The sequence below is a fragment of the Sminthopsis crassicaudata genome, chromosome 1 (genome assembly GCF_048593235.1).
Source record: "Sminthopsis crassicaudata isolate SCR6 chromosome 1, ASM4859323v1, whole genome shotgun sequence".
Classification (NCBI taxonomy): Eukaryota; Metazoa; Chordata; class Mammalia; order Dasyuromorphia; family Dasyuridae; genus Sminthopsis; species Sminthopsis crassicaudata.
The window spans coordinates 650611541-650636139 of record NC_133617.1 but is presented as its reverse complement, the minus strand read 5'-3'; the positions used below and the strand labels follow the sequence as shown (position 1 = coordinate 650636139).

The 24599-nt window shown below is 37.1% G+C and overlaps 1 protein-coding gene across 2 annotated transcripts in view; it reads right to left on the bottom strand.

The window, feature by feature from the left end:
- The window catches only part of ADAMTSL1 (ADAMTS like 1), a 380756-nt gene that overhangs the window by 83134 nt on the left and 273023 nt on the right, over positions 1-24599 (bottom strand). For both annotated transcript variants that reach the window (XM_074282966.1, XM_074282967.1), the window contains exons 17-19: positions 10119-10298; positions 3715-3868; positions 1459-2590 (exon numbers count right to left, since the gene is read on the bottom strand). In XM_074282966.1, the coding sequence (XP_074139067.1) occupies positions 1459-2590; positions 3715-3868; positions 10119-10298 (1466 nt within the window). The remainder of the gene's footprint in view (positions 1-1458; positions 2591-3714; positions 3869-10118; positions 10299-24599) is intronic.

Below are 24599 nucleotides of genomic sequence, written 5' to 3'. Positions count from 1 at the left end.
GAGAACAGGTCTAGTAAAAAATGTCTGAGGCTGATTTTGAATACACAAAGATGAATCTTTCTGATATAAATGAATTTTCTCATTTGCCTTCTGGAGAGAATATAATAAAGCTACCATAATTCCTAGAATCATAGGATCATAAACTTTAGATGTTATCTACTCCTATATTCTTGTTTTATAGGTTAACAAAAGCCAACAATAAGGTTCATGGAATGAATTATTAGTGAGCCATTAGCGAGCTGGCCAACATCATACAGGATATAAACATAAGAAGTGGGATCTTGTTATGATCCACTTTATTAAGAAATATTTTATTCTATTTGCCCAAATATTCTTACTTTTTGTCTTCAGAAAGTATCATGTCTTGTCTTAGTATTCTGAGATTTGGCAAACAAGTATCTTTGCAAACATTTTCTATTTTTAAAATAAATTTTGTTTATGTCCCTCTTTAACTATAAATTCATTAGACAGAGACAAACTATTGGACTTATGCTCTTTGATCATGTTAGCTTCCCTTGACTCATTAATTAAAAATCTTTAAAGGTTTTTAAAGTTTTGGTGACTTAGCCAAAATAGTACTGAAGTCAGATGCTATGAATGTAAACACTGGGCTCTGCTAATTATTATCTGGGTAATATGTGATGTCAATACTGCAATGAGAGACTGAGTTTCCTCACCCAGAAAAACAGAGGAAATGGTAAGGAGATTGGATTAAATCCAGGGTCTGCTACTTGCTATTACCTTGGATAGGTCACCTAACTTAACTGGGGCTCAGTTTCCCCTCACAAGAAAGGGCTGGATCAAACTCTAAGAATCTTCTAGTTGTAAATTCTATAACCTGATCTTATGATACTGGTTGAGTGACTGATTGCCACCACTCTATTTAAATGGACATACCGAAAGAGCTACAATGACACTTTGTGAGACATAATAAATGGGCCAAACACAGCAGTGTTTAGTCATAAGATCAGGTCAACAGCAGAGGCCAGGTGTGTATGCATTCCTGGAAAGCTTCATCAGACCACACACATGGAAACACACTGCTGGATCCCAAGCTTTTCAATGGTCTGTGTACTAAAATGTAAATTTAATAATAGCTATGATTTGCATAAAATCTTTCTGACAAAAAAAAGGTTCAAAGTACTTTAAAGAAAGCACTTTTTTTTTTTTTAATCTTTGGTGCCTTGTGGATCAAAGCAAAGGCAGGCAACATTACCACCATTTTGGAGAAAGAGAAATTGAGACTTAAGTAAATTAAATAGCCAGCTTCAATTCAAGCAGTCTGTCGGTGATAGAGGAAGGACTAAAACCCAGATGTTCCTATTGAAAGCATTTTTTCATGATGTGCCTTGGAAAATACCTCAGTGCAGAAAAAAGTGTGAAAGGAGAGGCTGAAGGGCAGGGGAAGGGAGTGGTGCTTCCCACTGCTTTCTTGTTTAAAAGCAGAACTATGCTCACCTGTCACTGTACTGCACCTCTTCCCCATTCCTGGCCCAGGTGATGGTAGGTTTTGGGTTTCCCACAGCTTCACAGTGCAGAAGGACACTCAGTGTTCCACTAGCAAGGGCTACAGTCTGCCCAAGGTGTGTGACCACCTCAGAGGCAGAGAGCTGTTGGGCAGCTGAGATCTTCCTCAGTATCACTGGCCTTCTTTGGGGATGGCCACTTCTCACCTCTCCTGAGGAACCTGGAGAGGAGATGCGGAGAGAGCTGCTAAATCCAGATACATGTTTGTGGGGAGGGATCGCCACAGGGTGGACTCTACCTTCTGTGGACTTGAGGAGTGAGTCCTGATGCTCTAGGTTAGTCCTAAAAATTTCCCTAGCCAGCTGGGCCACCAAATGTTTGCTGTATAAGTCTTGAAGTTCCTCAGGCTGTTGAGAGATGTTCCTGAGCAGGTCATCGAGCCGCTGCTGCTCAGTTACCAAGGTGAAAGGCAGATGGAGAAGGGTTTGCTCTGGATTCTGGTCCTCCTCTGAGGAGATGTTCCTTTCTGTAGAATCCTGGGCTTCCCAAGAGGTGAACAGTTCTCCAGGCCAGCCTCGCTGCTCCAGCAGTCTGGAGACAATCTCATCATAGCGACTTCCAGGATCAACTGCAGGGGCCCGCTTTTCAGCCTTACTGCCATTGAAAAAAATTCCATTTTGGTGTTTTTCCTGGGTTCGAAGGGCCTCATTTGCACTGTTCTTCCTCATTGGAGGGGTTTCCTCCTCATTCCTTAGTCCCAAAGGCCTGGCTAGAAGCTTACGGTTGCCTCCAATGAGCTTGATCACAAAATGTTCCTGAGCAGGTCCTGCAGAGCAGGTGTAGGTGCCTGTGTCTGAGGGCTTAAGACGATGGATCTTCAGGTAACCAAAAGGTGCCACTGTGATGTGGGCAGAGCTGGTGAGGTGCCTGCCATCCTTCTCCCAGGTGATGAGAGGCTTTCGGAACCTCCGCGTGGGGCACTTGAGGACCACGGAAGTCTTGGGAAGCAGATAGGCAAAGCCTCCCACCACAAAGTGTAACTTTCTTTGTTTCCGGGTCTGAATATAGATCTTCCTGATGGCTGCAATATGAGGACTGTGTTTGGGAGATGGGCGACTGGGCTCTAAAATGGAACCAAGAGTATTTGTAAATAAAACTGTACCATAAAAATAGAGTTTGAAGAGAGTGAAGGGGAGAAAGAGGAAGAAGAAGAAAAGAAAAAGAGAAGTAAAGAGTAAGAGAGAGAAGGTAAGGAGAGAGACAATGAGAGAGAGGAGGCATAAAATGGGAAAGAGGGGAAAGATGAGATGAAGAGTGAAAGGAGTTCACAATGTGTTTTAAGGATATAATACATATACACATGACAAAATGAATAATAGTGTAGGAGTGGAAAAACGAGGATAGATTCAAATTGTATAAAACATGTGACAGACTAGCTTCTAAGAAGGAGGATGTAGAGGAGGAGAAAAGAGACAGAGGTTAGAAACGTGAGGACTCTGGCAGTTTACTTTGGCCTGGGCAGCCGTTTCACGCATTACGTTTTATGGGCGCCACCGGCTACCAGCTGTTGAACATCAAGCCGCCACAATAAAAATGTAAGAACTAACAAGGTGCAATTGAGCAGGATGCCTGTCACCCTGCTGTGTGGTTCCATGTCATTAGAAGCCAAAGCATGAGGAGTGGGGACTGAGGAGCAGGAAGCTCAGGGGAATGCAGTTCCCCTTGTTAAAGGCATTTGAATAAAAAATTTGGTTTAATAAACAGAGGGAGAGGACAAAAGGGAAGGAGAATTCCCCTTGTTAAAAATTTACCATGTAGGCTCTGCAAAGCACCAGAACCCTAATGTGTATGGTGACGAGAGCCCCAAAGTGTTACAACCTCAGGGATTAATATTAAACAGAGCAAATCTGTTTGGAGGCTATTTAAAACCCCAGGGTGGATAATATTAGAGTTCATTAGTTATAGGCTACCTCCAGCTTCAAGGTCTGTACACCAGACAAGTGAACTTTTCCCCCACCCCTGCAAACCCTTCTTCTCAAGGAGAAGAGAGCCCTTTCTACTCACAGGAACTAAGAATTCTACTCTGGCCAACCTGATTGTCAGGTGGCCAGCAAAAGCCTCAGCAAAGCTCTGGGGCCTCAACAATAGCCTGAAACCTTTCCTGAGAATAGAGAAGTGACCTTCCAAGGGAGATGAGGCTTTTTGACATGTACACTCCTCATCTCTGAAGCTTCTTGTCATACTCACTTGCACAGGCTGCTAGCATGCAGGACTGGATGGAGGAAGAGAAAGGTAATGGTGGGCACAGGGAAGAGTTGACAATGATGGATTCTCCTGATTTCAGGATCTTTCGGCAAATGGCACTCCGAGTCTGGGTGCCTTCTCCACAGCTCGTGGAACACTAACAAGAGAGACCAAGCAGACCAGGTTAAAGGGAGAACATCTATCTGTAAGATCTTGGCAACTGCCTCTCAAACAAATGAAAATATAAAGGAGCTTGAGAAATCAATAAAAGAACCTTCAAAATGATCAGAGAGAGTACTTGGGCCCAATTCTAATGACTTGTTCATTGCCACATAGAAGAATCTGAATCCAGGATTTATGATCTCAAGCCTGTGCTTTTTCCAAGCCTGAGAATAATTCTTTTCCCTTCTCTAAGAAACTCCTATTCAGGTGTGGGTTGGGCCTCTCAGGTTCCTTCTAACACTAGGATTCCATGATTCTATAATTTTATATTTTCAACTGTAAATAAGCTTCTCTTTTACATATGTTGCTATGGCATAAAACAAATCAAATGATTTTGAATATGTTCATTTTATCATGAAATTTTGAAATCTTTTTGCATTTACTTATGACTTTCACATGCAACATCACAGATAAGTATGTCACATGTATTTCAAATAACAGAAAAAATGTAGAAAAATTGCTTATATCAATATAATAGAAGTCAACTCAACTGGGGCATTGTTGAATTTTTAAAAGGTTATACAAATTTCAAATATAGCCAAAAAAAGAAAGGCAGCAACACTCTAGTGTTAATCGACAATTCAGATATAAGAACTGTGGCGAGGGATGAAGTCCCTTTAATGATAGTCAATGAAAAAATTTTGTTTAGAAACCTCAAGAACTTATTAAGAACTCTTAATTAAAAATGACGGTGAAGGAGAACCGTGCTCCTGTGTGTATGTGTGTGTGTTTGTGTGTACATACACACATATCTACCAAACCAGAGCATATGACAAAGGAAGAATAATGACCATGGAGAGAACCAGTAATTTAAAGAAGAAATATTTAAGATGTCCTTATGTATTTTATGCAAATGTATACAATAAGAATAATAACAACAATTGAAAATATTAATTCAAAGAGAAAAATTTGATTTCACTGTCACTGAGGCTTTAGGAACTACTTGAATGATCAGACCTAAAGAATAGTAATTCATGAAATCGATGTAGACCTAAAATGAATAGCTTGCCCTAGGAATCTGTAAAACATTTTTATCAATGGCATAGATGAAGCTATAGCTGCCACGTCTGTATAACTACTGATTGACCTAAAGCAGGGAAGGAGAGCTAACACATCAAATAAAAGGGTTAGGATTGGACAAAATAGTACAATAACCAAAATCTTAAAGATTAAGTGAAAATAAAGAGAAGACACTGTCCCTGTACTGTGAATACACACAGATACAGGTAGACACAAAGAAATGATGGTAAATTCAAAAATGAAGCAGTTTCAATTTTAAAAACCAGTTTTATATTTATATCAGCCTCAAATTATGGCCAGTCTTATTTGTAGAGCTCTAACAGGAGACAGAGTAAGCTATACTATTGTCTAAGGAAATTTTTTGGTACCCATCCTGCTGTGTCTCTGCACTTTGTTGCTAGTATTCTATTCTTTCTTACATCCTGATCTGGTTCTGCCTTAGATTATTCAAGAATTCCTGCTTTGAAATAGAACTAAATAATGTGGAATTGTTTTCCTGAACCTACCTTTTTCAATTTTTCATTGTCTCCTGCTGCTGCTCGGTATATTCTCACTGGGCTGCCACAGTTGAATTTTACCTACCCATCTCTCAGACTTGCCCTCCTTTCAGAATCTTGGTGTAGCAATTAATTTCTCGGATCCTTTACCTACTCCGTGATGATTTTTGTCTGTCATCTGATTCATAGTAATTTTCTGGAGCATAATTTTAATGATACATCAGGTGAAACATTGGTGTGTTACATGTAACTCTTCAGAGTTCAGAGGAAGTAGGGAGGGATCTCTGCTGCTTGGAATGAACTGGCAACATCAGAATATAAAGGAAATGAAGCTCAAATTGGGCAGTTTAATAAAGAGAAGGGGACATTTCTGGTGAGGTGAAAAAAGGAGAACAAGTAGAAGAAAATATATACAAACGTAATCATATATGAAAAGATATGGAAATGTGAAAGTACAAGTATAAGGATTATAAGGCTGTTGGGTAAAAACAGTGGGTTGACAATTTTTATTGGAGCAAAAGAATTGAATATTAGATAAAGCTAGAAATGTAGGTTGGGGTCAAATAATGTCAACCAAATTAATGAATTTGTATCTGATTTTGGGTAGCCATTTGGAAATTATTGAAGACTTCTGTGGAATAGAATGACATGATGAAAAGTGTTTTAGGAAGATTAATTTAGGGATCGTGTATAGGATAGACTAGAGACATAAAAATTGATTAGAAAGCTATGATATTACAATAGCAGCTAGGGTGGTACATTCTTTCCTGCTGATCTGATAAATGTTCATTTTAAGACCTTCAGCATCTACTTTTTTTTTTTTTTTTTAGCAACTTTTAAATATAGTGTGTCCCAGTGTGCCTTAATTGTATTTTTAAGCTTTAATAGCATAAATTATACTGAATAATATTTTAATAGCATAAAATGCAGTAAGACTTTTGGGAAATACTGTAATAGCAAATTGATTTTCTGTTATCTATGCCAACTTTTATGAAATTTAATTTAAAGAAATTTCAGAGACATGATGGTAATTATTTCCAGATTAAGAACTTTTCCCCTGATTTTCTTTGTTTGTGGATAACCTAAGGAAAAAAGCTTCACGATAAAAATAAACTATATCAACTCTCCTACCTTTAAGCTTTTAGGGTTAAAAGTATACCAAATAACTTATTGGGGAAAATGTCACAAGATGAAGAGTTACGAGATCTGGATTCTCTCTTTGCAAGCCATGTTTATACCACTAAGCCTCAATTTTCTCATCTTTAAAATGAAAGGGTTGGACTCCATGATCTTTAAAATCCCTTCCATTGCAAATTTTTTTTAATTTCTTTTTTTTGGGGGGGATTTCACAAAAAGATTTTAAAAGAGATTTTCTTGATAGGCTTTTCCTTAGGGATTTTAATTGTTAAAAAAACAAAACAAAATAACGCAAAGAGCTGACTTTAAGAAAATGAGGTAGGACTTTTTTCAGGGATTTTTTAAAAAATGGCTTTCCCTTTGAATAGAATCTGCCAATAATTTTAGTTGAAATACTCAAGAGGAGCTCAGGCTTCACTACTTTGTCAGATGGATTCTGTGTAAATCATGAGATTTAACCCAAATATCTAAGGCCAGATAGGAGAACACAAAAAACAAAAAAACAAAACTTGTTGGAGCATGAACCTGTCCTACGGCACAGAATAATAGCTTTCATGGGTGGATGCGACATTTCATTTCAGTCAGAGGGCCAAGAAAGCTGCTCTTCTGATGAGATAGTGAGTCGTTATACTACAAGGAATGCTATTGTGTGGCTCCAGGTTCAGTTCAGCTGAACTGATTTTCTGATATAACAACTCCATTCCCTACTCCCACCTCTATTTTCAGAATCTCCATTAATCAAACAGGACAACCAAGAACTTCTTAACATTCCTTTGGTTGAGTATTGCCTACATGTGGTCAGCAGCAACTTGGAAAGTGTGACTTCTGAAATGATGTAGTTCAGGATGTTCTCATCAGAAACAGCTGAAGGTAGTACAGGCAACAAGGGAGATGGTATGGCTTCTGGACAGCCAGGGTGCTCTAGCTACTCATATTCCCTATATTTTCTTGTCTCCTTATACAGATCAGTAGAAGCAGGGGAATAAAAATAATGTATTCTGAATGCCATTTAACTTCATAGGATTTAATATAGTATTATTTTTCTTTTTCTCTGTAACGTGGGTCTATGATAAATTTTAATGCCAAATATCAGCAACTTCTTCCACATATCCAAATGACCATTTTGCTCTAAATCTTGTTCACTTCAGGGATATCAAGAGATAGTGTTTGTCCTTTTGGTGTTTTTGTTCTTGTTTGTTCTCTCTCTCTCTCTCTCTCTCTCTCTCTCTCTCTCTCTCTCTCTCTCTCTCTCTCTCTCTCTCTCTCTCTCTCTCTCTCTCTCTCTCTCTGTTGAGGCAACTGGAGTTAAGTGACTTGTCCAGGGTCATACAGCCAGGAAGTGTTTAGTGTCTGAGACCAGATTTGAACTCAGGTCCTCTTGACTTCAGGGCTGGTGCTCTATTCACTGCACTACCTAGCTGCCCCCATTTGTCCTTTGTTTTTGAAGAGGACCAATTTCATCATCAGGTGACCACTTTGCACAAATCTGCCTCACACCCAATTTATGCAAGATATCAGTCTTGTTCTTCCAAGCATCAAAATCGAGTGGCAAGACAAAAGTCAAGAGGACTGACTATGGCCGGTAATACAGTGGATGACTGTGGGTTTTTTGACTTCTAACCAATCCCTATGTGCTTCTCAGGGACCTACTTTAGCCTCCTATATGTTTTTTTTTTTTTTTTTGTTTGTTTGTTTTGTTTGTTTAAAGCAACCTTTATTCTAATCAGCTTTGAAATTATACCTACATATCAAACCAATACAAAATATATCACTGCTTCTTTCTGGCCTTACTCTATTTTCCTTTTTTTTTTTTTCCTGAGGCAATTGGGGTTTAGTGATTTGCCCAGGGTCACACAGCTTGAATGTGTTAAGTATCTGAGGTCAAATTTGAACTCAGGTCCTCCTGACTTCAGGACTGGTGTCCTGCTCTATTCCACTGCACTACCTAGCTGTCCCTATTTTCCTATATTTAAGAATATTATGACTCTTTTGGTTATTAACCATTTCAGAAAAGGGCATTCACCCACACACATACACATAGAGATTACTTTCAGTGAGTACCTTAGATCAAATAATGTTTTATACGTGGGGGGAAAAAAAAAGTTGCTTTCACTTTCCTGAGGACCTTGGGGATGGAGTTGCCCCAGAAGGAGATTTTATAGCCAAATTATAAATCCTTAGAAATGAACAGTTATTTGGCATTGTTGGGAGAAAGCTTGGTTCTATTCCCCTTAGCAGGCACCATCATACAGAATGTAAAGGGGCCAAAGCCAAGAGCCTGTTGATTCCCACTGGCACTAGAATCAATGTCCCAAAGAAGCCTGGGGTCTAATTTTTAAAGAACTGGCATCTTAATTTACAGAGAAGTTTTCCACTTTGGGGATCCAAGTGGCTGAGTGCAATGTAGTTCAATCAGTTGTAATCACAAGAAGCTGTACATTGTACAAAGGAATAGGGTGGGGTGCAAAAGGATTATTCCCTAATCCTACATGAAAGGGAAGAGGTAAATTTCACTTTTGGCTCCATCACACTCAGAGAGGCACATTTCAGCCCCATGCCTCCCTTCCCAGCTAGATTCTTCTAAGACAGTGATTCATTGGCAAAACTCTATGGTGAAGACATAGATCTAGAGAATAGGAAGAGTCTCTGTGCTTTGTTATGTTGTAATGCTACCTCTGTGAAGTAGCAAAGGCAGAAAATATAAATAGACTTAAGATGGATACAATTAAGTTAATGGTTATTAAATACATAATGGGACTGGGTAAGGTAAACCTGGGATCATGGAATCATAAGATGCAAGAAAAGACAATGAATTTATTAAAATTAGTAATCATTTAACCCACCCCTCTTCTTTTACAAATGAGGAAGTCAGTGGCCAGACAAGTAAAAATGATGTGTTCAAGGTCACATAAGTGATTTAGAAACAGGGCTGAGATTCAAACCCAGGTCAATCCAAATCCAGCCATTTTTGGGGCTTCATCATCCCTGAGGACAGATGCTAATCTGAGCCATCCTCCACACACAGAAGATTAGGAGGATGTGTGGGGGGAGGGGGCCCAGAGAAGACACAAAATAAAACAGTTTTTGGCTGGGAAGATTCTGGGCTTCTGGAGCCAGGAAACTGACAGCAGACAGGCAGCATCTCTTTTGGCTTCTCCTTGAAATAAATCATTTTCTTCATTGTGCTATAACTTGTAAGAGAAAGAGCCAGAGAGGCCTTGGCCCCCTGAGAAGAGACCAAAAATAGCTGAGGGCAGGGAGCAGAGACCCAAGGATCCCCGGGGAGCCCATTCCCAAACATGAATCAATTTTGCTCCACAAGGGGGGCCAGCTACAATTACATGCCCCCAATTGTTAGGTGAAGGCTGGCTGCCCAGGCTGGTTCCCTACAGCCTAGTTAAGTAACAGTTACAAAGTGTGGCATAAATTGTTACAGATTCTAGCATGGTAGGGAAAGTAGCTTCCCCAGTTCCCCTCCCCTTTCTCCCTGGAGCTTGCTTTGCTCCATTCCTTCAATGCTCAAGGTCTTACCTGTGTCCATTCAGAAAGAAGCCATTCATGGGGACAGTCCTCATTCCTGCAAGCTTGTTGGGAAGCGAGCCTCGGGGCTGAGCAAAAAGTCTCTGGCAGCTCCAGGAAGCTGCCATCAGCCATGCGTTGTTTGCAAAGAACATCTCTTTTCTGAATGCCCCCTCCACAGGTCTGGGAACACTGGGAAGGAGAAGATTTGAGTGTTAAGGAAGTAGCCCATTTAAATTTTTATTGTGCCTTGAGATGAAGAAAGACTTCTTTGGCATTGGAGTGAAGGGGAAGGAGAGTTAGTTAAAAGCTTAAATTCTTTCTATTTTTCTTTGAAATTAATTTATTTTTTAAAAAAAAATCAAAATCGCTTACTCCTCTTTTAACTAGGTTGGAATTGCCAGGATCTTTAAAACTTGCAAAGCTGCTTATAGTGATGATTTGCTATAACCCACAACAACCAGTTTAAAAGGTTAATATAATAGAGTATTAATTATTTTTATGATGAAGAGTGAAATTTATCTTTGTTGTTTCCAGATGGAACAAGATAGGGCCACTGCCATCACTGTAAATGTGGGGGGCTGGCTATAACTAACAGAGAGTTTGGGGGATGTAGAAGACATTTTTATTGCCTGGCTTTCTTTCCTCTTCCTCCTAGGTCATTATGGTGTTGTCATACCAATACCTTCAAATGATTTAGTCTCATATTCATCCCTCACTTGTTTATGATCAAGTCTCCCTTAGGTCTTCCTATAAACTGATTGTACACTCCAGATGACCTTTTAAGTGATTAGTTTTCCAAATAACTGCATAGCTAAAGTGTGTCCTAAAATTTATCCAAATGCTTGCCAACTTCTTGGAGAGGGGGCAACTTGGAAAACTTCCCACAGTTCATTCCTCAATAGTAATTGACCTAATCCCATGAACTCAATTCAACTGTGCTAGAACTTTTAAATAAAGAAGATACTAACCAGGTGCTTGCTTTCTTTCCTGAAGATAGGAGAAGATGAAATTGGTTTACAATGCAACTCTAGAAATTTCATTTAGCTAACAGAAGAAATTTTCCAGTTAGACATTGGGGGATAGCTCTGAAAGGATGTTGGAGAGTGTTATTACCCAGAGTCCTTTCTTTATACAACTACTGATCTTTATGCAGTTGCTTGGAGATAGGAACATGAGCTAGAATTTAAGGAGCAAACATAGATCTATATGTATGTAGCAACTGAATTAATATCTATTGAAATTATTTTCTTTTAAAGTATTATTTGTAATTTTATTTTGTTGTAGGCTGTAAAAGATGCATCATTAGTATTATTTTGAACAGAAAAAGGGAGGGAAGAGGCAAAAAACTACCATATATATCTATCATACTAGATACCATAGGGAATTGCCACAGTGTAGGCAGAAGACATTTGTCACAACCAACGCTAGGGGGTATTTGATTTTTGCTATGGTGTGCAAATATTTTCTCTGTTGTGAAAACATGACATTTTTCATTGAGAAGGGTAATGGTTAATTTACAACAATCATTACCTCCCCAAACCTCAAAATATAATCAAACTTCTGTTCTTTTAATCCTTTGCATGTAATTGTATAGAATTCTCCAAGAATAGACTGAGTTCATTCAACATTAGCAGTCTGTTTACATTGTCTGACAGTCATCTTATATACTTCATTAGTCAAGTCTAATGTGCAGTAATTTTGGATTTTTTTTCCTGCTTGAGGACTGACATTTTCTCTTTCTAAATGCCTTGGGAAGCAGAAGGACTTCAACTTAATCTGAATAAACACAAAAGATAAAGGGGAAGGAAGCTGAGGAAGAGGAAGGGACTAAATGAGGGCAAATAAAACTCTCAGATCCAAATGTTTAGTTAAACACTTTTGGCAAAGGCCAAAGGAGGTTCAGCTTTAATATTCAATTTGAGGAGGGGTGAAAATAATTATTTCACCTCTGATGCAGAGATACAAATCAGTGAAGTTGGGGTGATATGATAAGATTTGGAGATAGCTAAGAGATGAAAGTTAAAACTGACCTTAATTGCATGACTGGGTAAGTAATTTACTTACCTGGGCTTCAATTTCCTTATCAATATAATGAGATTAATATTATTTTGGTTACTGTGGTAACAATAATGATAACAATATTTATATAATACTTTAAGGTTTACAAAATACTTTACAAATATCTCATATGATTCTTACAATTCTTAGATCTACCTTCCAGGATATTATTGTAATAATTAGCCTTATTGTACAGATGAGGAAAATGAGGCTGAGGAACGTTCAGTGACTTGTCCAACTTTATATAGGTAGTAAATACTCAAACTGGATTTGTACTCAGTTCTTCCTTGCTCTAGGTCCAGCACTCTACCTGTTGCATCACTTCACAATATTTGTGAGGTAAAGACTTGGTAAAACTTACAGTATTCCAGATATATGAGTAATTATCAGAGAAGCAGCTAGGTGGTACAATGGTTAGAGTGCTGAATCAGCAGTCAGAAAGTTGTGAATTCAAATATGAACACAGACACTAGGAGGGTTACACTGGGCGAGTCATTCAATTTCTGTCAGCCTCAGTTTGCAAATTAGGGATAATAGTACTTTGCCCCCCGCCCAGATTTGTTGTGAGGATGAAATAAGATAATCTTTATAAAATAGTTTGCAAATCTTAAAGCACCATATAAATGCTAATATTATTAAAGGCTATTGATTCTCACAGCCTTCCTTTTCTCCAAAACAAAGTCTAGAATAGAGGTGTCAATCACATCACCAGTGGGCCTATTCAGCCTGTAAAACTTCCTAGTATATAGGTAACTAGATGAATGTAATTGTCAGATTAAATAATAATAAAATAAAACAGGAAATATTATTATTATTATTATTTTGTGGAGGCAATTGGGGTTAAGTGACTTGCCCAGGGACACACAGCTAGGACGTGTTAAGTGTCTGAGGCCATATTTGAACTCAGGTCCTCCTGACTTCAGGGCTGGTGCTCTATCAACTGCATCAACTAGTTGACCCCGATAATATTACATTTTAAAACTATCAATATGCAGCTGACTGGATCCTTATATACATATCCTTATATATTATCTCTTAGTTCTGTACTAGAAAAAGCAAATTGTTTCTAAATGTCAAACATTCCACCCAATGAAAAATCAGTGCATCAGTATAGATTTTTTGTTGGTCCATGGTGCCAAACACGGATGACTAAAAACACGTGTAGACCAAACATTTGGACATTTGTCCAAATTCTGGATGGATACTTTTACATATCATTTTAGGTGTTTTATTATGGGACAGACACTGCCTTGAGCAAGCCAAGTTTAAAGCAGTGGCATGAATCACAAATAGAAAGATAAGCAAAAGCTACAGTTCTTGGATATTTCAATAGCATAGATGCTATAGATCAGTGGTCCTCAAACTTTTTAAACAGGGGGCCAGTTCACTGTCAGACTGTTGGAGGGCCTGACTATAGTAAAAACAAAACCTCACACTGTCTCCGCCCTTAAGTACATTTGCATAACCCTGCGGGCGGGCGGCATAAAAGGGCTGCATCTGGCCCACGGGCCATAGTTTGAGAACCCCTTCATAGATGTTCCTGAAAGTTAAGTTTTGACCATTAATGTGTAAGACTGGGTTTAGTCATTGTGTAATGTTTTATCCTTAATTTGCTTAAAAGTGACTGCTTATTTTTTTGAATGGTAAAGGTTGTTTTCAGGGAAAAAAAAAGAACATTTATTCAATCAAGTAATTTGACATCCTATTGAGAGATAAAAACATGCATGTAAAATGTATAAACACAACAGGTTTATATAAAAAGGAAAAAAAAAATGAGGGGAAGGATTAGGATTTGGGATAGAAAAGGAAAACATTTCACTTAGAAGGTAGTATTTGAGCCTTAAAGGAAACTAAATAAATTTCTAAGAAGTAGAGGTTGGGAGGGAATATATATTCCAGGCAAGGGGGAACACACTGTATAAAGATACAGAGCTGGGAAATGTGGTTTCTTGTGTGACAAAGAGTAAGAGCACAAGCCTAAACAGCAGCATTTGTGAAAGGGAAAAATGTGTAATAAAGCTGGGAAGGTAAGTTGAGTCCAGATTGTGAAGGACTTTAAATGCCCAACAAAGGAGTTTATATTTGATCCTACATAGAATAAAGACCCACTGGAATTTATTGAGTATGGAAATGAGATAGACTTGCTCTTGAGCAAAATCACTATGGCACCTGTGTGGAGGATGGGTTGAAGTGAGGAGAGACTTGAAGTATAGAAAGCAATTAGGAATCTATTGCAATATTCCAAGTGAGAGGTGATGAGGGCCTGAATTTGGATGGTGGCAGTATGAGTGGAGAGAAAGGGACAGCCACAAGACATACTGCAGAAGCTGTACTAACTTCTGGTCTTGCAATTTCAAGAGTAAAGTATAGACATGATTAAATAGTTCCATGAGCTTGTGGGGAATGTGAGCTAAAGCTCTGGGAAGGGAAATGGAGCTCTCTGGGAGGGTTCTGAATTGTTTTGCTCCAGGCACCAATCCTTTCTATAATTTTGGTTGCCTCAATTAAATTTTTTTCTTTCTATCTAATGCCTTAGTTGGTACGAGTTCTCAGAGGCCAAGTGAGGATCACTGAAAACACATGAGCCCAATTCTGATGTCCCCAAAGGGAAACCATGGGCAGGGATATGAACCATAGAGATTTATGAGTAGAGAGGAGCCCTTGAAATTGTATCTGATGTAATAGCTTAGGTCAGGGCCTAACACATAGAAGTTACCTTTCCAGTTCCTTTTTCCATTTGTCCCCTTCACCCACCATTATATCCTTGATAAGAGGAAGCACACCATCCTATATTCTACTTTTCTAAGCCTTCATGCTAATCCCATCTCTTCCCAATGCTAAAATAGATTTCCTTTTAGTTTTTGTTGAAATTTTTTTCTTCCTTCAAGACCCAGTTCTGGGGGCATATTTCCATGAAGTCTTCCTTGATTCTTCAGCTGAAAGTAATCTTTTCCTCCTCAAATTTTATTAGAACCCCTTGAAATTTTCCTTCTTGAAGTTTTTAAAGAATGCTGGTTCTAGAGTTACAAACACTCATATTCAATGCCTACCCTTCATACTTCCTTTATCATTCTTATTTGTGTATATCTGTATAATTATAATACAACAAAAATAATTGTTTGTTATATTTTAAAATTTTAAATTTCTTCAATATAGGACCCTCAGCATTTTTCACTGTTGTATTCTGAGCTGGGAAAGCATTGCCTTGAGGGATCTAGGTACCCGATAAGCATTTCTTGAATCTGAAGAAGAAATTGAGAAAAATGATTCCACAGCAGGGAGAGTAATATGGGAGGAAAATAAATTAAAATCGGCTATTACTCTTGCAGCTGGAGAAAACCAGACTTCTCAATGGATGTACTATGACAGTAAAGGGTCAGGGTTTCCTCATGAGTACCCTTCATTAAAAAAATTCTAAAAATTGAATAGTTGAATAATTGAAACCTATTACAGGTTTTCAGTTCTGACATTGTTTACTAATATTAGAAGGCATACCAAATTAAAGAATTATATCTAGGAAGGGACCATAGTTTCCTAACATAAAATAACTTGGCAATCTGTAGTGTTGCTAAATTTCTTGCCTGGACTAAGCCCAATTAGCTACCCAATCCCCTAATTAGTAGGCTTTTAGTAGGTTCTTTTTGTGTTGACCCTTCTTAATTTAATGATTTTTTCCCCCTGAATTGGGAGTTAATTGCCTATTATTATGTGAAATGACATTGGTTAAACAAATGATAATTCAGGCTGGTATTTGGCTAACACTGGCCTCACTTAAATCAATAATAAGCTTTAGGTTAAAGACATGTAAGAATCTATCCAGACATTTTGTTGATTTGATCATGGGTATAGACTAGAAAGCCAAGAATATTTAATTTGGAGTCTAAAGACCTGGTTCATATTCCAGTTTGTTACTTATGAGCTGTGTCATTTTTACTAAGTCACTCTAAGCTTCAATCTCTTTATCTGTAAAATAGGAATATAAATACCTGAACTCTCTCACCAGTCACACCCAAATGATTACCCAGGTAAGTATCAGCTATTCTGAAAGACCACTGGGTGGGCTGGTAGCTAGAGGATTGTACCAGCCATTAGGACCCCTAGGATTGCCTCCCAAATGCCACATTTATTGGCTTTGTGACTCCTGGATAATCACTTCATCTTTGAGCCTCAATTCCTCATCTGTACATGGTGATAGTAATGATGTAGGTAGCAAAGTGAATAAAGTATTGGATTTGGAGTCAGGGAAACATAAGTTCAAATCCTGCCTCATACACTAGTTGTATGGACGAGTCATGAAACTTCTCAAAGCCTCAGTTTCCCCAATTGTAAAATGGAGATGGTAATAATGGCAATTACCACACAGGGTCATTTTGAGGAGGAAATGCATTAATATATGTAGAGTGTCATGTAAGCTTTAAAGCACCACATAAATGCTAGTTATTGTTTTTATTGTTATCATTATTACCTCACAGAGAAGTAATAGGAAAAGTATGTTATTAGCCTTAAAATCCCATATAAATGTGAGCTGTTATTATTATTAGTGTTAAATTCCTTCTTTACAATTAATGAGGAATTTCCAAATGGCTCCTGATGGTAGATGCAATTGATTGCTGTTGCAATGATGGTTATTATCATAGAAATCAGAGAATTTAGAGTTGCAGGAAGTTGAGAGATCACTTCCAATACGCTCATTTTACAGAGGAAAAAAAAAAGAGTAGATTATTCAATTAAATTCAATACTTGGCACGAATAAATGCCTACTACGAAACCTACCATGTACCAGTACATAACTTATTATATGTTGAGCATTGTGGTAAATGATGAGATTAAGAAAACAAAAATAAAAGAGTTGTTCTCAATAAACTTACATTCTACTTGTAGATATTCTCAAAGGCTCTGTCCTGGGCTTTCTTCTCTTTCTATTCTCTCTTGGTGAATGCATCAATCACTCATCTGCAGGTTTGTTGTTTTTTTTTTTTTTAAGCTAAAAAAAGCTGACGTCACCAAGAGAGAAGTAGCCTAGACTCTTTCCCCGAGTTCTAATGCAATGTCATAAGCCCACTGGACATTTCAAATTAGATGACAAAGACATATCAAAATGAAAGCATCCAAACTCTTTTCCTCCCAAGTGCTTACTTCCAAATGTCTCTATTTCTGTTAAAAGTACTACCATTCTTCCAATCTCTTGGGTCATTAAGCTTGCCATCAGTCTTCCTCCTTCTCATTTACTCCATATATTCAGACAGTTGTTAAATGTTACTATTTTTATCTCCATAAACTCTTTTAAATCCAACCCCTTTTCTTTACTCATAGCCATTGCCCCATCAAAGCTTTTGCCCAGATTATTGCAATTGTTCTCTCTGCCTCATCTCTCTATTCCAGTTCATCTTTTAGCTAGCTGCTAAAATGATTTTTCCTTAAATTGTCATGTCACTTACCTATTCAATAAATATCAGTAGTTTTCTATTGCCTCTAGGATAAAATGTAAACTTCACTATTAGCTTTTTAATCCCTTCATAATCTAGCTACAACCCAGATTCCTAATCTCATTGTATATTTCTCCCCTTCCTATATACTGTGATCTAGCCAAAATATTCTTTCTGTCCCTTGCATGTGACATGCCATCCTCCATTTCTGTTCTTGTCACTGGCCATCTTCCATTCCTGGATTGCCCTTCTTCCACATTTCTACTTCAAAAAATCTCTTCCATCAAAGCATAACTCAAACCTCATTATACAACTTTTTTGCTCTCTAACCTTAAGTGCTATCCTTTCCTAAGTACTTTAAGTTTAGTAATAGTTATTTTCTTCATATTTTTCTTTCCTTCCTTCCTTCCTTCCTTCCTTCCTTCCTTCCTTCCTTCCTTCCTTCCTTCCTTCCTTCCTTCCTTCCTTCCTTCCTTCCTTTCTTTCTTTTTTTCTTTTTCTTTCTTTCTTTCTTTCTTTCTTTCTTTCTTTCTTTCTTTCTTTCTTTCTTTCTTTCTTTCTTTCTTTCTTTCTTTCTTTCTTTCTTTCTTTCTTTCTTTCTTTCTTTCTTTCTTTCTTTCTTTCTTTCTTTCTTTCTTTCTTTCTTTCTTTCTTTCTTTTTCTTTTTCTTTTTTTTTTTCTTTTTCTTTTTTTTTCTGGGACAATTGGGGTTAAGTGACTTGTCCAGAGTCACACAGTTAAGACACATTAAGTGTCTGAGGTCTAATTTGAACTCAGGTCCTCCTGACTTCAGGGCTAGCACTCTTTCCACTGAATATCTAGCCCTCTTCATATATTTTCTATATAAACTTGGGTATGTAGTAATTTGCCCATCAGAATATAATTTTGCAAGTGGAATTTGTCTCATTCTTAATAATTGTATTTCTAATAACTAGCACAATGACTACAACAATAATAAGTACTTAATAAATGTTTCATTTTGATTGATTAATTTAGGGGGGAAAAGAATATATGTAAAGTTAAGTCAATGCAAGATGCACATGGAACAAATAAATACAAGATAATTTATTATGTTTATGTGAGTTTGGAAAGAATGTTAAAAATTGGAGAGATGGGGAAGGACTTCATATAGGAAATTGGCACTTAAGCTGAGTTTTAAAGGGAATTAGGGGTTCCAAGAGAGGGAGGTGAGATTAGTTTTTAAGGAAACTAGTAGAATGATAGTCTTTTCCATTCACTAGAATCCCAAGTGGTCATAGAGGGTACTTTTACCATTACAAAAATCAATGTTGGTTTTCTTTTTGTTTCTCCTAAAAACAAAACAGAACTCTATTCAAGGATTAACATGATCTTTAACTTTTGATCTCTGCTGAAGAGATCTTTATTGTTGTTTTTTTTTTTTTAATGGACTTCTCATTTTCCTTCTGAAATACGCTTTTGTAAACAAGATAAATATATTAATGGAATTACTCTCACACAGAACATTTTAAACAATTTGTATGAAGCTTTGTTTTAGTCATTGGAATGTTACACTGATGACTATCAGGAATTGATCTGCCAAGAACTTCAGAGCTTTATCTAATTTGATCCAATGGAGGAAAAATGGGAAATGGAAACATAATTGGTAAGCATTTGCAATTCAATCATTGCAACTTTTTTTCTTCCTTAAAATTATCCTTTCATATGCTGGCACACAGACATGCCAGGAAAAAAAAATATAGGGAAAGGACCACATAATACCCCTTAGGAGTCAAGGAAAGCAATGGATCTAGGGGGTTATTTCTCTCTGCCCACATGCGTGCAACATTTGCATGCAGGACAAATGGACACCAGGCTGTATATAAAACACAATTTATGTAGAGAAGCACAAATTATTTTGAAACAATCTCCAGTTTATTTGATGTTGTTCCTTTTGGTACTTTCCACCCATCTGTCCCTTCCTGTCAGGACTGAGACTTTTTATAAAAAATGAACAAAGAAAGAACATTAATGAGTTTTGGGGAGGTGAAAGGTAGAAGACTCAGTGAGTTGGCTTCCAAGGACTTTCAATAAATTAATGCTAAGTACTGAAAACAAGGGACTCTTATTTGCTCTCCTTATATAGTCTTGTAGCTCTGTTGCTAATCAGATGCCAAGGGTAGCAAGTAACAACCACTATGCCCAGAGCAAGAGACATCAGACACACTTTTGCTCTGCCCTGGTCAGAATAAAAATGCCCTCCTGGACTCAGTTTTAAGGGACCCATGTTAGGAAAATCATGGAAAAGCTGAAATTTGTCCAGGGGAGAGTGGCCCCTCTGGAGAGCCATCTTCCTCCCATGGCATAGAGGGTTTGGGTAAGAAAAGTGGGGATTAAATATCCTTGGATAAGAGAGAAACAATAAAATAAAATAAAATAAGCTTGGAGAAGAGAGAAAATAGCTCACTTCAAGTAAATAGTAGTCTGGCATGTGCAATGGGAATTAGATTTAGTCTATTTATTCCCTTAAGACAAAACTAGGAATAAAGAGTGGAAGGTATATTGAAAAAAGTAGATATAGGAGATAAAGTGGATAGACCTGAGTTCAAATTTTGCCTCAGACACTTACAAGCTATGTGATCCTCAACAAGTTGAGTTAGTCATTCTCTTCCTCAGTTTCCTCATTTATAAAATGGCTAAAATAATAGCTCCCACTTCCCTGTGTTCACAAGAGGATAAGAGGCAGTATTATTTATAAAGTGCTTTGCAAAATGTAAAGCTCTAAATAAATGCTTATGTATTCTTATATAAGGAAAAAATAAATTAGAGATATTTGAAGTTGAATGGGTTGCTTTTCAGGAAGTGAGTGCTTTGCTCAGTGTTGTTCAGTAATTCTTCAGTTGAGTGTGACTTTTTGTGACCCCAGTTAGGGTTTTCTTGGTAAAGATACCAGAATCATTTACTCTTCCTTCTCCAGCTCATTTTACAGAAGATGACACTGAGGAAAATAGGGCTAAATGATTTGCTCAGTGTCACAGAGCTAGTAAGTGTCTGATGTCATGTTTGAACTCAAGAAGATGAATTTTCCTGACTGCAGACCTAGCACTCTATCCCCTATGCCATCTAGCTAGTTCCTCACTAAAACTTCAAATAAAATCTGGGAGACCACACTGGAACCAATTGTGGGCCATCATAGATGCGAATTCTTTGACACTGTAGGTTGGATTAGACAATGAGGGCACTGGGGCCCAGAAACAGTTTTCTGAATTGTTCTCCCAGCTATGTTCTGACTCTACAAACTCTGTTGCCATGACTCAAGTTTTCTCTGGAACTTTCTTCAACACCTGGAATCTTTTTACCCTGAAATATTTTTTCCACCATGCTGGCTCCCTTCTCCAATTTTCCACTTTGGGCAATGGCCCACCCATCCATTCTTCATTCCTCTCCTGGTTGGTCTTACTTTATAAACTTTGTTACTGTGCCCCTGGCTCAGATACTCCTCCTTTTCTCCTACTCCACCTTTTCAGTTCCTTTTCATTGTCTTCCTCTATTAGAATGTAAGTTCCTTAAAAGGTTTGGCAATTGTCAGTGTTGTAAAATTACCCATGCATATATCTGGTAAATAAAAACTATTAAAATATTAAAAACAAAACAAAACAAACAAACAAACAAAAAAGTTCTTTGTCTTTCTTTTTGCCAATGCCTGACACATAGTTAAGTGCTTAATAAGTGTTCTTGTTGTCATCTTCTTTCACTGCCTAACAAGATCATACATGTAGCTAAGTAAAAGAACCAGGATTTAAACCTATGTCATCTGTCTTCCTATCTAATATTCTTTCCACTATTCCACATTCCCTCAAGGCCCTCTAGGGTCTCAAGTTAAAGTTAAAAATCTTAACTTTATAACATAGATAATGGGGAGCCACTGAAGATTTTTGAGCAGGGAAGTAACATGATCAAAGCAGGTATTAAGAAAAAATTAATCTTCAGAAGAAATTAAATAGAAAACATATAGACTATATTTGTTATAATTTTATACTTTTGTTATGATTATACTATATAAATATACACTATATATCAGAAATAGAAAAGAGGGGATAAAAGAAAGAGAAAGACACTGGAAAGGAAAAGTTGAATGGACTTGGTGACTAGTTGGATATGAGGAAGAACAAAAGCAGGGGAAGACCAAAATTTAAACTTATAATTTTCCATTTCAGGGATTGTCATTATGATGGAAAAAAATTGACAGTAAAGAAGAAAGTAAATGCCTACTATGTCCTGAGCACTGGAGATAAAAGTAAAAAGAATAAAACATGCCATGCTTATGAGAAACTAAACTACTAATATGATAAATATATTAATAAATAAATATTTTGAATAAATAATTTTTAAAAATAAATATACTAAATAAAATATTTTAATCTCTACAAAAACAAAAGAAAAAAATCTCAAGATAGATTTGCAATATGGTGGGACTAAGAAGACATGGGCCATCATTCAGAACTAGAAGATGAAACAAAAGTGGGAAAGAATGAATGCAGGGAATAATAGAAACAAAGAAAGACCAGACAGCTACCCAAGCCAAAATTACAGTTCTGCATCATATACTTTTAATTATTCCTAAGACAGGTTTGTGTTTTAGACATCCTTCTTTCTCCCTCCCATCCAAGTATGAGTAAATGTTGGATATTTGCCATTTGTCAAGTATGGGCTTCAAAGAAAACAAAGGAAGTGACATTAACATTTGACAGATGGTGATCCATACAATTTACACTGTTTTTTTCTCTGGGAAAACCACACACGGATTGCCCTGATCACACTTTTGTCTGACCAAACACTGAGATGTGGCTTTTGTCCCAGTGAAAACTCAGCACTCAGCAGAGCAGTTGTCTGTCATATTTTAAATGGACCTTTCAGACATCTCCCAGACTTTTTTCCTGTTCCTTTGCACAAGTCAAAAAAAAGAAAGAAATTGTAGCCTGAGTGTGAAGAGAAGCTTAAAAGACTACTCTCTGGATCACGAGAAGTGTAAAAGCAGATAAATGCAAAAGCTTGTTGTGAGTTGTATACCACACACCGCTGTTGTAAGAGGTATCGTGGTGAAATCCAAAGCTCCAAAACAAGAGTGTTGTTAACAGCTGTGGTGTGAATAAAAGAATGTCAGCACTCCAATCTACTGCACTAGTGTCCTGAGATAAGAGCCAATTAGCTGAGAATTGCTTCACGGTTACTGTTGACTTACTCTGCCAAACACATCACATAATGGCTTGTTTTCTCTTAGTTTTAATGAAATAGTCTGAGGAAGCTAACTTTGCTGAACAAATTTTCTGGAAAGTTACTGAGGACCTGTAAAAGCTAAAATGATCTGATTTTGTGTTAACCCCAGGGTTCTGTCCTGGACTCTTTTCTCCTGTCTTTTTTCATCTCCTCGACCTCTGATCTCATCAGGGCCTGTGCATTTAATTTTCATTTCTACCCAGAAGATTCCCAGATCCAAATGACTTTCTTTGGTCTCTCTTCTGAACTTTAACTCTACCTTACTAAATGTTTACTGGACATTTTCAAACCTGTATTCTATAAATATTTCAAACTCAACATAATGATAGCAGAATTCATGTTCTCTTTACTAACCTCTGTCACTTATAACTTCCCTAGTACAAATTCAATCATTCTCCAAGCTTCAGTGTCTTTTCTTCTCTACATCCAATCAGTTTTCAAGTCTTAATCATCCTCCTTTTGTACTGGCTCTCACTTCACTATCTTGCTTTTCAATCACAAGCCTGATACTCTAGATTATACCATTTATATCATCTCTCACCTGTAATAGTTTCCTAAAAGGTGTCCCTGATTTTAATCTCTCTCATAGCCTTACACAGTTGCCAAAGTAATAGTCAAATCACTGTTATATCTAAGTCATTTCTCAGCTTAGGAAACTTCCAAGGTACATATTGCTTCAAATAGCAAATAAAAAAAATTAGCAAAAAATACCTCCCTTCATTTGGCAACCCTTAACAATCTAGCTCCAATCTACCTGTCCAGACTTCATACATATCACTTCTCATGCACTCTATATTCCAGCCAAACTTGTATTCTTACTGTTTCTCCCACATAACATGCCCTCTCTTATTTTTATATCAGGGCTCTGCTGTTTCCTAGTTCTAAGCTAGCATATGCTTCCTCTTCATCTCTGCTCCTTAGCATCACTATGTTCCTTCAAAACTTGACTCAAGGGGCACCTTTCTGAATACTCCAAATGCAGTGCTGTTGCCTTTACCAAAATTACTTTGCATTTCTTTGCATGAATTTAAAATTTATAAAATACACACATGAACAGTTTATTTTGATAAAATATAAGCTCCTACAGGGCAAGGACTCTTATTTTTGTTTTTATATCACCCAAGGCCTATCCCAAATGCCTCTCCCATGGGAGAGGATTAATAAATGTTTGTTAGATTGAATGGAAGTCTCCAAATAAGAATACATTCTGCCTTCTGGAAATTTGGGGGTTTCCAAGAGAAATTTGCCATCAATATCTTCCAGCTGTTGATAAAATCCATGATATAATGCTGTTAAGAATAATAGTAAGTTATACATAGATGTGCAGTTTCATGTACAATCATCTTTTTTTTTTTTACTATACAATGTTATAGAAATGCTTGTTTTATTTTATAAACAAAAATAAAATAAATTTAAAAAATAAAATGTTGTAAGAATAATTTCTATATTTTTCTTCCCTTTCTTCTGACTCAAATATTTTCTATCTAGCTTTCCTTCCTTAAAGGTCATGGAACCTGAGACTAAAAGTATCTGGACACAGGGTGTAATATACTTCTTCCTGAATAAGACATGTCCTTCCATTAATAAATGTAACTTATGAATAGCACCTTACAAAGATTTGTGAAACCTAGAGGTTTCTTTCTCTTAAAATCTTGTGTTCATTTTTTCAATAATTTCTATTCCTGTCATGTGCCTCCTTGGACATTTCCATTACTATTATTTTCTCTTGAGTTATACTTCCTAGAATGTATCCCCTTCTTCATCCCTGTCT